General features: G+C 42.6%; 1 protein-coding gene across 6 annotated transcripts in view; it reads left to right on the forward strand.

The window, feature by feature from the left end:
• Atg4c (autophagy related 4C, cysteine peptidase) overlaps positions 1-14,519 on the forward strand; it is a 73,301-nt gene extending 58,782 nt beyond the window's left edge. For 4 of the 6 annotated variants that reach the window (XM_039109912.2, XM_039109911.2, XM_039109915.2 and 1 more), the window contains one exon: positions 13,239-14,519. In XM_039109912.2, coding sequence (XP_038965840.1) covers positions 13,239-13,406 — 168 coding nt within the window. In that variant the 3' untranslated portion in view covers positions 13,407-14,519. Of the gene's footprint in view, positions 1-7,012; positions 7,089-13,238 lie in introns of all 6 variants that reach the window. The other 2 variants (XM_039109914.2, NM_001107948.1) reach the window with 2 other exon arrangements.
• Positions 14,520-18,822: the final 4,303 nt, after the last annotated feature.

Genomic DNA, 18,822 nt, shown 5'->3' on the forward strand with positions numbered 1-18,822 from the left:
TTCTGTGACTTCGATGTCCAGAATCTGAGTCTTGTAGGATTCTGAATTCCTTGTGTTGTCGTGAGGGGTGCCTTCCTGACGCCTCTGTTCCTCCTTTCTCACGCTGCTTCTGTCCGGGTCATTTTGTGTGGCTCTTAATTGTTTCCCTGGCTACTTCTCGTAGTGCTTTTTGTTGATGAACAAATACTGTTATTTGTTTCACATCCATTTAGAAGAAATCTTAAAGTTAGAAGTCTTAAAGAAGAGTTGAGACTGTAATAACAGTTAGCTTTGCTCTAGACCCAGGTGAGAGTCATTGCTAGCCTGTGGCCCATTCTGCTTGGAGAACTGAGTGCGCACTGCTTACAGATGAGGCTCTTCTGCACATGCTCAGTTCAGCTGTTCCCGTCAGGGACGTGACACTGTTCATCACGTTAGCTTCAGAAGGTGCCACGTAGTCCACAAGTCTCACTTTATCTTGTACTTTTAAAGATGACCAGATTTTCTTAAAAAACAAAAAGAAAACCAAAACCAACCAACCAAAAACCAATTACATGTTTGGTAATTCTATGGCTTGTCCCTAATGGTGGGTTCACCTGTTTCCTCATGATTCTCAGGTTCCCTTTCAGGTCGTACACCTTCCAGGTCAGGTGTCTTACAGCAGGTGACGCAGAACACTGTCTTCCTACTGACTTTTAGTGGCTGGCACGTGATTTCAGTCTGTCCCCTTGCTGATACCTAGCTTCCATCGCCTCAGTGCACTTAGTGCCAGAGACACACTGCTCCTGACTGTTGGAAACCTGCTTTGCCCAGCCCCGCCTACTGGCTTTGGAAGTGAAGGCATCTTCATGGGACCCAGGGCTCTAAGTTTCGGCCTCTGGTGTCTCCTGCTCCACTCTGTCCTCCCAGGCTCTCCCTCCACACAGTGCACTCTGCTCACTTCCTTCCAGAAGCGTTTGAATGGGACTTTTATCTATTCTATCCGTGCTTAAGGTTGCTCTTGGTGATGGACTTATCTTGACACACGCTGTTTTATCCACTCTCCCAACAAGCATATTTATAAGGTGGCTTTTAGCTATTTTTTTTTAAAGCGGTAAGACTTGACTATAAAATAAAAAGATCCATTTTAAAAATCGTAAAATTATTTTTATGTTTTTATTTCACTAGAATTCGGCCACAGGTGTCATGTATAGAAGGAGACCTGTTACCTTTTATCTGCTACCCATCCAAAGGAATGTGGGTGCTAAAGTCAGTGATAAAAAGTGCTAAAGAGGGCTGGGGATTTAGCTCAGTGGTAGAGTGCTTGCCTAGCAAGCGCAAGGCCCTGGGTTCGGTCCCCAGCTCCGAAAAAAAGAAAAAAGAAAAAAAAAGAAAAGAAAAAAGTGCTAAAGAGAAGCAGAGCAATCCACAGGGGATTTGGTTGCTCTGTACGTCAGTAATGCGTTTTCATGGGCCCTGCCCTCAAACTGGGCCCTTCTCCCCTCACCCCGTGTGTGCCGAACAGACAGTCTCCCATCATCTCCCACCCAGCGTGATTGGTGCCTGCTGACCTTTCTCATCACGCTGGCCCATCACGACACCTAGACAGGTCTGTTCCAGTCACTTAACAGTCACTTGCTACAGTCTGTTGCCAGCACAGCCACCACAGTGGTTTTGTTTAACATGTGGAGGGGGCTGGCGAGGCAGCTCCATGGTGGAGAACTCTGGCTGCTCTTCTAGAGGAGCCAGGTCTGAGTCCAGCACCCATGAGGTGGCCCAGAGCCCTTTGCAACTCCAGTTCCAAGGGATCTTATGTCATCTTTCGGCTTCCATAGCCACTGTGTGCATGCAATGCACAGACAGACATACAGGTGAAAACCCATTCCTATAAATTAATGAAATGAATTAAAAATGAGGTTAAGATTGTACTAGGAACTTCTCTTTCTACCTTTATAGTTTCTTTCCAACCTTTCAGAGTCAACACTCAAACCTCTACTAACTCATAAGGTTTTACAGGCCCAAGAGGGATCCCTGCTTCCTCCCCCACCAGCCCTGGACCTCTCCTTCTGCCCTCTTCTCCCAGCTCTCTTGTCCAACCACGGTTGACCGGCCATGTTCCTGCTTTGCTCTGTGCATAGAATTCCCTCCCGATAGATGCACTCATGTTCCTTCCTTTGCTTCGTCCAGGTCTTTATTCATACTCTCTGCTTAGATCTCTGGCTGGCTGTGTGCAGCTGCCTCCTTCCTGGTTTGTCTCCTTTCTGCCAGCCGTTCATTTTACACGCGTGTAACTTGTCTTGTGCATTCTGCCACTTCAGGCATGCCCATGTCCTTTCCACTGCAACGTTACCTTGGCAGAGTTAAGGAAAGTGGTCGAGTTTGTGGTTGAATTGCCAGTGCTACGGAGTGATGTCACATTCTAGGGGTCAGTCAGTATTTGTTGAATGAAAGACTGAATTAAAGAGGCTCTGCACAAAGACTTTCTTGTAAGTCATCAAAGAGCTCAACGATTGAGGTACATAGTGAGTCTTCAGGATGCGTTCACCTATTCAGGGTTATTTTCCTTAAATTGCTGTGGCCTTATCTTAAAATTTACAGTACTCTATTGGTTTAGTACTATTGATATGTATAACTTAAGGTACACTTTTCAAAAAGCTAATTTCTCTCTGTAATTATATATGTGTGTTTGTGAAGGTAATATGTACATATATCTTAAAAATCTGTTGATTGTGCCCAAGCTTCTCCATTCAGGAACAAAGTGATGACCAGAGTGGGGTAAAAACCAAGCTTGGCTGACTCTGGCCTTCCCACTCCTGTTTCCCTGGGGCTCCTCCCTCCCCTTCTGAGTCTCCAGGTCTTTCCCGGGAATGATGAGCCCAACTTCAAATTATCTGTCTTTCCTCTCCTCTTCTGCTCTGGGGGTCTGCACTCCTGTTTCCTGGAGGGAATTGGCTGCTAACAAGTTTGATGTTGTTGCAAACTATTGTTCCCCCAATGAGAGCATCTTTCTTTGGAAGTTCTCAGGTTTGAACTCTTAACTGCTACAACCTAAGATCTGATATGCTGTGCATCTGTGACCACACTCTTTGCCTCTCTGATGTGCTGTGTTTCTCTCTCGTTGGTGCATTCTGAAGACTGGGACTGAGTCAGTGAGGTTTGTGAAGTGTGCACGGCCTGGTTTACCATTTTACTCTAAGTTGGCAACTGCGATGGCTTCACACACCCTCATTTGGGATCCTGTTCATTGGGTGTCCAGTTTCTCTCTGTTGAAGGAATTTATCTTGAGATTGAGAACATACTTTGTTTTCATTTTGTTTCTTCTGCTTTTTTGTGTTGTCTTCAGAGAACAAACAAGCAGGACAAGCAAGACAAAATGAAGTAAGAGTTTCCTTTTGTTGGCAAGCATATTACCTGATAGTGCTTCTGTTTGAGGGCAGAAATCACACAAAAAACAAGAATATTAAGAAACTAATCACTGTGGCTGGAGAGATGGCTTAGTACTTAAGAACACTGGCTGTGCTTCCACGGGACCTGGGTTCAATTCCCAGCACTCACATGGCAACTTACAGCTCCAGGGGATCTGGCACCCTCTTCTGCTCCAAGGGATCAGAAGACATAGAACTCAAAGAAGCACACGCACACATACACACAAATAAATGATAAATCAGTAAAAAATAAAAAAGAAATTATTTCATTATAGAATAGGGGTTAACAAAAAATTCTATGTCTAGTTATCCTCTGGCTGTAGAAGAAGGTTACATTCATAAACTTTTGAGATCAGAGGGGCAGTTCAATGCATATCTATCTAGTGTTTGTTGGGTCTTTTGCTAAGCACCCTACATATCTCACTGTAATTGAACTTTCTGAGGTAGATAGTGTTACAACCCTTATACAGCTAGGGAAGTTCTAGGAAACTCAGCAACTTTCACAAAATCATAATTACTGGGGCCGAGAGCTGGCTTGCAGAGGACCCCAGTTCGATTCCCAGAACCCACGTGATGGCTAGCGTCTGTCTGTAACTCCAGATTCAGGGGCTGACCTCTGTCCTCTGTGAGCACCAGGCATGTGTGTGGTGCACAGCCTTATACACAGGCAAAACACTCATACACATAAATAAGTCTTTAGAAAAGATGGTGATAGCTACTGAGTGGTAGTGCTGAGCAAAGCCCCTTGCAGCCGCCGAAGACTGCTCACCGTCTCTGTCCGGTCTCCTGTTGTCCTGAGAACCCACCTTGCCTGGGGTGGTCTTATTTCCAGTAGCAGAAGGCACATTCTTGAAAGTCTTTTCAATTTTCAGGTAGATCCTGTTGTTTGCTTTTGGTTGCTTGTTTTATATTGGGTTGGAACCCACCTCTGTGTGTCCTCAGAGTCAGAGTGAGAGAGTTAATCTGCTTTCTCTTCTCAGGTCAGCATCTGGCCTCCTCCAGCAGCTCTGTTTCCTTCCCTCCGCCATTCCCTCACCCATCGCTGTCTGGGAAAATGCCTTTGTGAAATCACTCTTGTGTTTCAGGCGCATGTTTACAATTGTTATTTCCCAGAGATGCTCCTTTCTTTAGCTCCGTGCTCTCCAACTGCATCCTTTTCCCTTCTGGATCTGGTGATGAGAACCCTTGATTTCTTGTGTAATCTTCAGGGGTTTATAGTTTCATTAAAAAGACAAGAATGGACATTAACAACAAATGACTATATGTTTAATAAATGCCAGCAGACTAATTTGTGATAATAATGGCAATAACAGTATAGAGTGACCACATCAGGCACCAGTCTTGCAAGGTGGCAGATTCAGTCCGCACAGGAACTCTGTGGGTCGATGCTGGCAGCGCTGGCATTTACATCTGAGTAAGGCGAGACAGTCTGGTCAGGCAGCTCACTCAGGCCCACACACTTTTTTTTTTTTAATTTTTTAAAATTATGTCTATATGAGTACACTTTCGATGACTTCAGCCACACCAGAAGAGGGTATGGGATCCCAGTACAGATGGTTGTGAGCCACCATGTGGTTGCTGGGATTTGAACTCAGGACCCCTGGAAGAGCAGTCAGTGCTCTTAACCACTGAGCCATCTCTCCAGCCCCAAAATGTGTAGCCCAGGCTGGCCTCGAACTCGTGATCCTCCTGCCTCTGCCTCCTTCAGCAAATCCTACCGGTGTGCGCCACCACAACCAGCCACATACTTCTTAGGTATCTGGTTTTGAGCTGAGTCTGCCCCGCCACGGCCAATGTTAGTCATCTTTATGCTCTACTGACTGTCTGTGGGGCCTTGGAGGAGCCGTCAGTGTAGGCTGAGATAGGAGAATCCGAGGGAGCTGGAAGGACTGGTTGGCGTGCGGTCAGGAAAGAAGTGTGAAGAAGAATCAGAAGACACTGTGGGGAGAAACCCTAGGAAGAGCATTGTGAGAAATTTGTGCTAGAGTGGTTATGAGTTGAGTGTTTAAGCAAACAATGACACCCAAACCACCTTCTCATCTGACTTAGCAGGACCTGTGAGATCTGCTCTCGAGGACCATGTTCTCTGTTCTGTTGTCTGTCTGTCCAGATGTGGTAAGAATGTACTAAGAATGTAGTCTCCGATCCATCCGCTGACAGTGCTTATTACCTTAGTGTCCTTCGGGTCTCAGCCTAGCCCTTTCTGACCACAGACCTGAAGATGTCCTTAGCACATGGCCTTGCTTGATTTATCCGTGAATGGCACACTTGTTTAATTCCCATCTCTTCTTTTTTCTTTTATAAGAAGGAGCCGGATTGTATTTATGGTGTTAATGTGCCCTCAGGATCTTGGGGTCTCAGTCATGCAGATACACTTTGAGTGGTGAAGCCAGGGGGTGTGGACTAGGACTTTCTAGGATGTTTCACTGAGGAAATGGGATATAGATGCAATGTTGTTTCTCTCCTGTCCACTTCCCCCATCCTGAAGGCAAACTAAAATGGGACATTAGTAATCTCACTGTAATTAGGAGAGGGAGGCCAGGGAATTATAGAGACTGTCTTTTAATGTAAACTGAACAATCCAAGTTTTCTTTAAAGACTTCTTGTAGATAAAACAGTTCCTATAATTTAAAACCTTTGTTAATTGTTTTCTTTAATTTGCCATTTGCAACAACTCCACTACTAATTAATATAAAAGATATCACTATTGATAGAAATTCTTGACGAGAACTAATTTGGGGAGAAAGAAATTGTTCTACTCTATTATGATTGATTGGATCTGATGTTGCTCTGATGAGCCTTCATTTGCTGTTGAAGGCTGTATAGAATATTAGCTATATTAGAATTAAGCTGCCATGGTCAAAACCTGGCTTTATCAACTCCCCATAGCCTTGAAACCACAGAGACGTCATCTGATCCTCCAGTGTTCACCACCTCATCTGCACACAGTGAATGGCAAGAATGCTTGACAGAGAAATAGCTGAAGCTGAGGACAGATAATATATATTTTTAAAGATTTATTTATTATGTATATAGTGTTCTGCCTGCCTGCATGCCTGCACACCAGACAAGACACCACATTTCATTATAGATGGTTGTAAGCCACCGTGTAGTTGCTGAGAATTGAACTCAGCACTCATCGGGTGTTCTTAACCTCTGAGCCACACCCCCGCCCCCCAGCCTGCAGGTAATAATTTTAAGGGGGTGAATGTAGAATGACTTAATATATAGGGGAGATGAAGGATCGATTTTCTATCTGTGTTTTGGGATTTGGAACCAGATAGAGACAATAAGTGAATAAAGAGTTGTTCTAAATGTTAAATGAGATGCTGCAGGACCGAAGGAAGTGGTGCTTCAGAAAGAAAAGCCCTAGGTGTTCATTGTCATGGAAACAAGGTGAGACTAGGAGCTAGTAACAGGGTTTTCCTCTGAGATCTAGAAGAATGGGTGGGACTTAAGATTGAGTATGGAGGAGACAGTAGGGGAGTTAACAGCACCTGCAGCGTTAATGCAGTTCAACCAGGAGGCTCTAAGAATTCATGTTACATATGTATCTGTTTGTTTTCTTTTATGTGTGTGGGCGTTCCACCTGCATATAACTGTGTATCATGTGTGCTTGCTGCCTGGAGAAGCCAGAGAGGTATCAGGAGTTGCAGATGATAGTGAGCCACTCTGTGGATGCTGGGGATTAATCCCTGGCCTTCTGTAAGTGCAGCCAGTGCTTCTAACCACTGAACCATCTCTCCAGCTAGTGTTTCATGTCTGTCTGTCTGTCTGTCTATCTCTCTTCCATCTATTATTATTTATTAATTCATCTATCTACCATCTATTATTTTTTATGAATTCATCTATTATCTATCTATATCCATCTGTCTATCTTCCATCTATTGTTATTATTTATTCATCTATTATTTACCATCTATTTTCTACCACCTGTTCATCTGTCTGTCTGTCTGCCTGTCTATACCTGTACATGTGTGTTCATAGGTACATGTATGTAGTTTTAGTTGTGGCATTTTAAGGCAGTATCCTGATGTATTTAGTCCAGGCTAGCATCCAGCTCCTGGCCCTCAGGTACTAGGAAGTGTGCCACACTTACGGATTGGTGTCACCATTTCTAGTTCACAGTATATGGTAGTCCGTGTTGTAAATTTACAAGTGTCACTGAAAAGGGCATGCATATAGTATTAAGACCGACATACTTTAAACAATTGAAAGGCTTTTCAAGGTGATTTTGACATTTTATTTTTCATGGTTTTGGCTAGCTTTGGAGTGTGACCAATGCATATGCCGTAGCACATACAGTGACCATGGAGAGTATCACCCAAGTGCTGTGGACTAGCACGGTTTTACGTGTTTGGTGGCAGCTGTAATAGCGGGCTTTGGCGTGGGGAAAGGGATCATTCCCCTGTTTTACTTACGTCCTCCTAACTAGCTTTATGATGACATAAGCTACTCAGCTTTGTCCTTAGGCTTTCCCTGTCTAAATTCTGTCCTTACCCGTCACCCCAGTGCACAGATAAAGTATGATTGTATTTCTTTCCTGTAAAGAAATCTATGACTTGCTTTTCAGGTAATAAAGCAGTGCCAGCATGCATTTAGCTATGCTGTGAAAACGGAATAGAGTTTAGAGCACTCAAGTCCCATTTTGAAATTATGCTTTTGTAAGCTAAGTTATCTTAAAAGTTTAAAAATGAAATTTTTCTTAATTTATGGACAAAGTACATGATTAAAAGTTTAGAAAGTCTCTCTCTCTCTCTCTCTCTCTCTCTCACACACACACACACACACACACACATGCACACGCACATCAACGAAGAAAAACTCATTGTTAATTTTCCCATCCACAGACGTGTTAGTGTTTTCATTACATTTGCTTCTACAGTTTTATAAATAGATTTATATCTTGTCTTTAAAGATATAGGATAGGGCAGGGAGATGGCCCAGCAGGTGAAGGTGTCTTCAAGAGACCCTGATGATTTGAATTCCATCTTTAGTATCCACATAGCTGGAGGAAAGGATCCATCCTGCTAGTTTTCTTCTGACCGACATAGGTGCACACACACATACGTATGATAAAAGTTTGTAAAAGGTTGTATAATAAACCTGTGGGTCCTGGAGAGATGGCTCAGCGGTTAGGATGCTTGCTGCTCTTCCAGAGAACCTGAGTTCTTGCTGTTCGCAACCACTAGTAACTCCAGCTTCAGGAATCCAGTGCCCTCTTCTGTCCCTTACTTGCACTGTGCACACATGGCATATACATGCACACACATGGCATACCCCACACAGCATACACATGTGTACACATGTAAGATATATACACTCAACACACACAACATATACACACACATAACATACATATAAAAGCAAATCTAAGAAATATTAATAGAATAAACATTTCCCTAAATCATCATTCAATTGGCATGTATTTTACCTTGAATGGTGTTAAGTCAGTGATACTTTGTCTCTAATTTGGAACTTTTGTTTGTTTTTTGTTTTTTTTTTCCAGAGCTGGGGACTGAACCCAGGGCCTTGCGCTTCCTAGGCAAGCGCTCTACCACTGAGCTAAATCCCCAACCCCTAATTTGGAACTTTTAAATGTAGGTTTTGTATTATCCGCTTAGGAAAATTCCGAGAATTTTGACATTGCCATTGTTCTAATTAGAATGCCAGATGTTCTTTTTTTTGAAAAAAATTCAGGATTGATTTTCTTTTAAAAACTGTATTTGTATATTTATGTACCTGTGTTTGTCTGCGTGGGTGCCCACAGAGGACAAGAGGGCACCCCTGGACTTGGGTGTATAGGTGGTTGTGAGCCACCTGATGTGAGTGCTGGGAACCAAGCCTGGGTCCCCTGGAAGACAAGCAAGTGCTTTTAACCACTGAGCCATCTGTCCAGCCCCAAGTTTTCAAGTTAGAGTTCCTCATATTCTTAAAGATGTCTTGCCGTGGTGCTCCTCGCTCTGGGAAGTGTCTGGAAAGTCTGTTGACAGGCCGTTGGAGAAGCACGTACCCATCATGAATTGTCGATGTAATTGTAATAACATAATTGTTGATGCCTTCTGTGGTTGTAATCGTTTGAGTCCTGAATTTGTTGATTTAGAAAAGAGTGAGCTAGACAATTTACAGAGCCCCCTTTGGCATCCAGCTTTTATTTGTCTTGAAATGACATCTTAGCTGCTCTAGCACGTGGCTGTGCTGGGAAGTTTTCCCTTGGCTTCATCTTCTAGTCAGCTGTCCATTATCGTGTGTTGAATAATCTTTAACAGTTAGCTTTAGCTTCACATCAAAACCGACCAGGGACCTTCCACACGCCTCACCCCCCAACTATCAGTCTCCCCTCTCCGGGAGTGCATTTGTTACCAGGCTGCTCAGATTGACAGTTGCTATTGTCCCAGTTCTGGAGTTTTAAGATCGACTCTGTACACTGTATATTCTGTGGCTTTTGACAGACATATTGGGACACATGTCATTATGACATCATAAACAATAGTGTAAGTGTCAGAACATCCTCTCAGCTATGCCCGTCCATCCTCTGTCCTCTTGGACACTGATCTTTGTACGGTGCCCATCATTTTGCCTTTTCCAAAACGCCTTATAGGAGGCCATCCAGTGTGCCGTCTCTTTAGACTGGCCTTTTCCACATGGGAGCATGCATGCATTTGAAGTTTTTACATGTGCTTTCATAGCTCACTTCTTTTAGTGTTCCATTTTCTGGGTCAGCACAGTTTGTTTGTTCTCTCACTGAGAAACAACAGCAGCATCTTGATTACCTTCAAGCTTTGACACTGTCAGAAAGAACCTGCTATAAACATGTGTGCAGGGCTTTTAAAGAAGTGCATTTATTTCTGTCCATGAGTGCTTCTCTGCATGGATGTTTGTGCCGGACATGTGTTCCTGGTGCCTGTGGAAGTGAAAGGGTGTAGGAGCCTGTGAAACTTGAGTTACCTGTGGTTGAAGATGCTTTGTGGGTACTGGGAACTAAACTCGAGTCTTCTACCAGAGCAGCCAGTGCCCTTAACTGCTGAGACACCGCTCCAGTCATACGATGCAGGCTTTATGTAGACATTGAATTTCAACTAATTTGGATAAACCTTCATTTTTAATTTCAATGTGTATGGGTGTTTCCCCACACGTGTGCCCAGTGGAAGGCAGAAAGGGGGCATCAGATCTGGAACTAGAGTTATGGATGGTTCTGAGCTGCCATGTGGGCCAGTGTTCTTAACTGCCGAGACTTCTCCAGCCCCCTGGATAAACCTCTGTCTTCTTTTGAGATGTCCTGTTCTCATTTGAGTCTTTAGTGTTATTTTAAATAAACTCAGGAAGTTTCGCCACTTATAGTTCTCAAAGCTGGAATCAACAGGTTTTATAAAGGAGGCCTTAGATTCAGGAGGGGCGGTGCATTTTATAAAGGGTAAAGGTTTTCTTTCTGACGCTTCCCCTGGGAAGCAGATTTAACTCTGATAGTTGATGAGCATCTCAGTCATAGCTAACAAACCCGAATGACTCCTTTCTAATCTTGAAAGGGAAGTTGGAAGATTCTGTGCTGTGTTGCTCTGACGGCACTATGATATGGACACTTGCCTATGGGACTCTGGACTCTACAAGTGACAGGAGATGGGTGTGAAGTGACAGGCGTGTCTGGCGCGTATCCCAGCTGGTGGCTTGTGGAGGATGATTCCTCAGATGCAGTCCTTTCTGCCTCTTGTTCTTTATTTTAATTTTTTTTGCCCATCTCCTCTTTTTTGTAGAATGCAAGTCAAATAAATTAGAGCAATGAAAAAAAATGCCTGAAACAAGTTATAAGAACTGGTTTTATCAACTAATGTTTTTAGTACTTGGTTGTTTTAAAAATGGTTTGTTTCCTCTTAACCACAAAGAAAAAAATGTGAATTATGTTAAATGTCTCATTGAAATGTTTTAAACATTGTTTCTTTTGCAAGAGCTACTTATTTAAGCCACGTTTCAAGAGAATCTACAAATGTAATGTATGCGTGCATGTGTGCTTGTGTGTGTGTGTGCTTGTGTGTGTGTTTGTGTGTGTGTGTTTGTGTGTGTGTGCTGTGTGTGTGTGCATGTGTGTATGTGTGCTTGTGTGTGCTTGTGTGTGTGTGCTTGTGTGTGCTTGTGTGTGTGTGTGTGCTTGTTTGTGTGTTCATGTGTGTGCATGTGTGTATGTGTGCATGTGTGTGTGTGCTTGTGTGTATGTGTGCATGTGTGTGTGTGCTTGTGTGTATGTGCATGTGTGTGTGCGTGTGTGTGTGCTTGTGTGTATGTGCATGTGTGTGTGTGCGTGTGTGTGCTTGTGTGTGTGCTTGTGTGCGTGAGTGTGTGTGCTTGTGTGTGTATGTGTGCTTGTGTGTGTGTGTGCATGCTTGTGTGTGTGTGTGTGCTTGTGTGTATGTGTGCTTGTGTGTGCGTGTGTGTGCTTGTGTGTGTGCGCAGGCGCGTGTGTGTTATAAATTTCCAGGTGATGAAAGCCATGTTTAACTGATGATCAGTGGTATGTTGTAGTTGATATTCTCGCAGCCTTTGCTCTGTAGCTTGAACTTCGCTGAGTTTTACTGTCCTTATTTACAACAAAATTTTGGTTTCTGCTTGGCCTCTTGGTACAGGCCACACACAACATAACCCCAACTTTTGGGAGGCAGAGGTAGTGAGACTGTGGCAAGTCTGGGGACATAGTTATATCTTGTCTTAAAAACAAAAGAGCAACAAATTTTGGGCCAAAAATTCTAAAGAGAGTTTTCATTTTTATGAACATGGTTTACATTTTAATGGAACTTATTTAACAGAAGGAGTTAAAAACGTTCAAGTACACTTGGATCAGCAAATTACAAACATGTATATTACATAATAGTCGCAGGTCTCCCACAAGATTTTAGGGGCTGCTTTTTTTTGTAAGGAGACAATTTGTCATCACTGGACAGGAGATCACTCTTTCATGTTGACTTTCATGAAGAGGTGCTTCAGACAAAAAGTTTAGTATAGAAATCTTTGAAAAGACAGCCTATGTTTTAAATTTTTATACATTTTAAAAATTGTGAGTATTCATTGTATACATGTATACATGCCATTGTATACATGTGGAAATCAGAGGACAACTAGTAAGAATTAATTCTCTCTCCACCACACTGGTGCCAGGTATTGAACTCAGTTTGCCAGGCTTGGTGGCAGGCATCTTTACCCACTGAGCCATCTCAGTGGCCCTCAAACTGAATATTTAAAAGAGCTTTATATTGCTGCTTCTCATCTTTTTTTTTTTTTTTTTCTTTTTTTCGGAGCTGGGGACCGAACCTAGGGCCTTGCGCTTGCTAGGCAAGTGCTCTACCACTGAGCTAAATACCCAACCCCTGCTTCTCATCTTTTAAAAACAAGTCTCTGAGGTAGGGAAATTGGCTGATTTAGGCTGTGTCATAGAGAATAAGGGAGAGTCATTGCCCAAAGTCACTTGGAGGTAGTTGCAGACGAGATAGGACTGGGCCTTCTGACTCGGTATTACATTGCTTTTATTTGTGTTATCTTACCATCCAATCTTTCCCAACATTTCACCGCCATTTTGTCACATTCTAGTTACTTGCAAAAGGAAGATAAATATGAGTTAGTTCTTTGGTCTGACTTGAAGACTGTGGGATACCTCGGGGTGAAGGGGACTGATAATCCAGCTTGTATGTTTCTGGGTAAACTGTGGTGCCGATCAGCTTTAGGCCTGTAGGCAGGACGGTTAAAACAGCGGCACAGGATGAGAAAGGAACAGGGCAAGGTCAGGGCTGAAACGTGTAGCCTAGCTGTGTCATTCAGCCCTACTATGCGCATTTGCGTCTGGTGAATGATTCATTGTGCTGTCTCTTACAGATGTTGAAAATTTCCTCTAAGGAGAAATATCCATTATTTACTTTTGTAAATGGCCATTCCAGAGACTTTGATTTTACGTCCACTGCAGCCAGTGAGGAAGACCTTTTCTTAGAAGATGAAAAGAAGAATTTCAAAAGATTTAGCACAGAAGAGTTTGTCCTCCTTTAAAGGTGAAGACATTTGTGCTTCTGAGAAGTGCTTGAGCACAGTGGAGTCGAAAAGAGCAACGAGCGAGCTGGAGATCCTCACTAAGCACGTCCCTTTAACAGTGCACATTCGAACACACCTAGACTTTAAAGGTATTTTTCTGAATACCTTTTCTAAACGACTTGATGGCTCTTGCTTTCCAGTGATAAATAACAAGCTATTCTGGTTGCATTCCTGTTTCCCAAAGATGTGCTAATGGAACACTACATAAACTGCAAGCCTTTCGGTCCCCAGCATTTTCTACCTGAGCCCATTGATCCCCTGAAGGTTTTATGATATATGTTTCCTCCAAGATTCAGATCACCAAGTTACTTTTAAAAGCCTCACTTTGTATTGATGACAGGAGACTGGATCTTCAGCGCTACCCAACCTCCTGCTCTCACTGTAACCAGAGGATGTTTTGGGTTTATGTATCTGGATAATAAAATGGACACATAAAATTATATAAGCAGGATTTTAAGGCAGTACTTAACAATGTGATTTTATAGCAACTACTCTTTATGTGTTTCACAGAGTCTTCCATGAGGAACAAATATAAAGCATTTGTTTTCCTTTCACTTCTCCCTTTCCTTCTTTCCTTCCTTCTATCCATCCATCCTTCCTTCCTTCCTTCTTTCCTTCCTTCCCTTTTCCTTTCCTCTTTCTTTCAAGATTGGGACTCAGGATTGAACCCAGGGCCTTGTATATGAGAGGCAAGTGTTCTATCTTTGATTTTTCTCCACATATTTAAAAGTTTTCGGTTGTATCTATATTTATTTTAATTAGGTAAAGGAAATTACAGAATTGTAGCATTTGTTTCCTATCTTAGAAGTGAAGTTTTATGGAAATCCAATGTACTACGTAATTTTTAATCTAATGATGAATGCAAGAGAAATATGGATGCTTTCTGATTTTACTGTTTGTATAAAATGATGTCATGGCATTTTGGAGCTGAGACTATGTACAGGTTAAATCTGCCTTAAGTGTGCTGTGAGTTTACTTTAAAGACAAACTTGTGATATAAGAGTATAAGAGTTATTAGCACGTCAGGATTATAAAAAAATACTTTAATTAAAAACATGAGAATATAAGACACTCTTGTTTTAATGTTGGGATAATTTTAATTCATTGAGAAATTGTTATCTTGGATGGATTCTGTTTATTTCTGATGAGTGGAAATGAAGCTGTTGCTCAGGATGCAGGCTCTAACTGTTTATGAAGCTCTGTGTTTCTGTGAATGATGACTTACAAAGACACAGAAGTTTGTGTCATGTGTAGACATTGACCTCCTTTACCAGAGAATCCCTTTGTTCTCAGATGCAAACAAAGCCACAACAGAGGCTTCAGTAAGCCTGAAGAATGAAAACAGGTTTGACAGTTCCCATTGACGATGGTTTATTGAATTGAGGCAGTCTAAAAATCTAAATTTTTCCCTTTGCCCTAGATAAATCTGGACAAATTAAGTTCAATACTAATTTTCCTAGAATGTCAAAGCAGCAGAAGAAGGAGAAGCCTCGAGTTTGCTGGGTTTAGTGTGCTCCACTCTCCTGAGATAGGCCACTGCTCCCAGCAGCCACAGGAGGATGTAGACTCAGACCTTCATGTGGATCAGTACTGGCTGTGAGTGTTCCCGTGTAAGAACTCTAATAAAAACGTGTTACAGTTGAAGCTCAACACTTTCCTAGCTTTTTAAAAGATAATATCAAAGTAGAATATTGGAATGAGACAAAATTCTACCTGGAGAATGGTAAGGAGAGAGGGGATAGCACTCTTTTGACATTGAATTCTGTTTTAAAATACTGTTTCAGGATTGTGTAGTCAAAAGAAACACATCTTACAACACAGTCATCTATCTGGCAGGGACTAAGTGTCTAGACTCAGAAACTTTGAGGTAATGTTATGCATCTACAGTGTATTCAGTGGTGTGTGGGGGTGAGTAGATGTGTGGGTGGGAGGTAAGAGCAGTACTGATTTGCCCTCATCTGAGGGCCAGCTGAAGCTAGGTTACACTTTCACCATGGAAGCAGCTGAACCGTTAGGGTCAGGACGGAAGCCCTGTGCATCCTGGCCTCACACTTTGCATTGAACACAGACTTAAAGTTCCGTAAGACAGGAAGCACAACCTAGCAGGGAGGCTTGGGAGTGCTCTCCTCCAAGGAACATTCTAAGATTCTAAGTTAGAGTCCTGATGGGAGAGAGTCTCCTGTTAAAGATACTGACCTCACCAGTCGCATTTCAGAGAGGACTTCCTACAAAGCCAAATTTTGATACAATGTTTAACAAAGGTTTCCTTTTTTTTTTAAAGGGTTGATGTTATGAATTGATTTATTTTTTTATTTTTTATTTTTATTTTTGCCAGTGTGTTAACTACCAGCAGGCAATTTTGAAAGTCATCCTTTACAGAATGAATGAATGAATGAATGAATAAGTTAATGAAAAGATCTTTTACAATATATTTCCAAAAATTTTCCCCAAGGTGTTCTTTTTCCTTGTGTTGCATTAAACCAATCCCATTAAATCTGTATTAGTGAGAAGGTAATCTCAGAAGATTGAAACTCAGATCACTTTGGAGTGTGTTAACCTTGGGATTTGCCACTATTGTGTGTGGCAAACACAACCTTGCATGCGAACTCTGACTCTAGAGTGGTTGATGTTAAAACAGAAAGCAACAAAATGACTTACCTGTGCAATCCATCCAATTTTGGGTCAGAAACCTGCTTTTTAGTGATCTCTAGTTAACCTCTATTATTCCGTGCCAGAAAGCACTTTATTCCAGTCAAAACTCAGAACCGCAGTTTCCCCCTTCTACCTCAGAGAAGTTTCACTGCCATGGTTTATTACAGATCACCAAGAATAGCTTGGGTTTGACATAGAGATGTTTTCATGTGGAAGCTTTAAAAGAAATGAAAAAAAAACTATAAAGGATTTTCCACAACCAGGAAACAAGAGGAAGGATGGATAATGAAGAAACAGTTTGTAAAAATAGAATCACTAAATGTGTTGTTATTAAAGCAGACACACGCTGAGGCAGAAACTACATTTAAAGAACAGATAGGATAGAAACTAGGCAAGAGACTTCAAGGCAGCAGGGGCGGGAGCTGGCTCAGGGCAGGAGGGCTTGCTGTACAGTCCCTAGTAGCTGAGTTTGCATCCCCAAATCCCACGTGCTAGATGGAACTGGAGACAGGATTGCTGAGACTTGCTGGCTAGCACTAAGAGGGCAGGCTTCAGGTTTAGTGAGAAACCCTGTCTCGAGACTGGCTGAGAGAGACAGGGAGAGCAGGGCACCTAGTGTCTTTTGGTCTTTGCATGCGTATGCAAGGGCATAGGTGACCTGTAAGGCTGGCTCCCTCCCCGACAACAGAGAATACACAAGAAGAGCAGTTCCTTGGAAAGATAAGGGATTCTTGTTTTCCATGAGAGTAAAAGCATACCTCTTCCCCCCAAGGCCATGTTGGGCAGAGGCGTTAGGATTAGAGGACCCCTGCTCCCTGGCGTGAGCACTGTGCTTACACAGGGCCTGCTTTTCTCTTGGCAATGTTGAGACCAGTTTGCTTGCACTAGAATACAGCAAACGGATGCAGGGATCAGGGCTGGGCGGGAAAGCCTGCTGTGGAGAGGAATTCGCACAGCGGTTTCAGTGGGGAGCGACTGCACATGTGCATTCATTTACTGTATTTAATAGATAGTGCAAGATAAAACACACCCACCCCTGGCTGCCTAAACATGTTCCTTCCACCTTCGTATGCCACATTCACTGTATTAAGGAAGCATGTCCAGTTGCTTGAACTTGGCTTTTTATTCGATTAATCTGTTTGTTCTTGGTGAAGGGGCCACCATGTGCTCAACCTCTCGTGTTTATTTCCTTGGTAGCGTTATTTTAACCTTCGGCTTGCATGCTGTTCATTCCTGTAACCTGTGACCTGTGACTGCTTTCTAGCCACAGCCCTTCTGGCTGCTAGCCCATGTCTACACTCAGAGACACTCCTATTTTTGCATAAAATTTGTTCCCATAAAGACTTGAGACGGTTGAATCTGAAGGGCCTGAGTAATAGATGTTTTAAAATAATAGTTTAAGAAGATTTAAAATATTGTAAAAGGGAATTTACAATATTTAAAAAATATTTGAAACTCAAATTATTTTTAATCATATAGGCTTGACACGATCTTGATACAGCGGTAACTCATTCTCTTCTCATTCTTTTGCACAGGGGCACGTACACTTGTCTGCTTTAAGGTAGATATACATTCGCCTGAGCATTTCACAGAGGACGATTATTTCTTTCTGTGCATTAATTAGATTTGTGAGATCTGCATTTCTTACCAGTAGTTTTATCACTCCTATTTTTCTGTCTTCATGACATAGTTACAAAATAACTGGTAATAAAATCCAGAAATCGTGTAGTCTGTGATTTAAGGTGGTTACGGGGGTGGAGACGGTGGGGGGCGGTGCAGCTGGCAACATATAGCCAAAGTGCATCTAAGTCCCAGGTAAGAGTTTTCATTGAACTCATTTGAGTTCGAAGTTCATTGCAGTTACAAAATACCCGGGACAATCAACTTAAAAAGTGGAAAGGCCTATTTTAGCTCATAGTTGGGGAGGTTTCTATTCACAGTCAGCTGCCCCTATTGCTTTTAGACCAGTGATCAGGTAAACGTATCAGGGCAGGGGTGCATGGTGGGGGCAAAGAGAAGGGAGGAGGGTCACGCCATAATATCCTCTTCAAAGTAATTTCTTTCCGCTGGACCCCGCCTCCTAAAGATTGCAGTACCTCCCAATAGTGGCTGGGACCACGTGGACACTTGGCCTATGGGGCTAGTTCCCCAACCAGAGTGTCATCACAGTGACGTGAGATGCCATCTCGGGGCTCACAGGTGGTTTTCTTTTTTAAACAACAGCCCCCTCCACCCGCCCCACACCTCTTTTTTTTTCTTTTTTTCTTTTTTTTTTTTTATAGACAGGTTCTCACTCTGTTGCCCTGGCTGACCTAGAACCAGCTGTGTGGAGCAGGCTGGCTTGGAACACTCACACACTCACAGATCTGCCTGGTCTTGCCTCCTAAGTACTGGGATTAAAGGTGTGGGTTTAAACCACAGCTTTGTTGTGTTTAACTTGTGTGTTGACACTAATTTTTTTTTAAATGCACAGTTCTATGGGTTTAAAGTTTTTGTTAGCGTTATCTCTGTGTGCATTTGTGTGTGTGTGATTACATGAGGCCCACTGTACATGTGTGGATGTCAGAGGACAACTTACAGGAGTTGGTTTGTTTCTTCTATCTTGTGAGCTCTAGGGATCAAACCCAGGCAGTCACCTTGGTGGCCACTGAGCCATCTCACCGGCCACCTGGTTTGTTTTTTTTTAATGTAGTCACAGAGCTGCGATGATCAGCAGTGTGGA

Source organism: Rattus norvegicus, chromosome 5 (assembly GCF_036323735.1).
Source record: "Rattus norvegicus strain BN/NHsdMcwi chromosome 5, GRCr8, whole genome shotgun sequence".
Classification (NCBI taxonomy): Eukaryota; Metazoa; Chordata; class Mammalia; order Rodentia; family Muridae; genus Rattus; species Rattus norvegicus.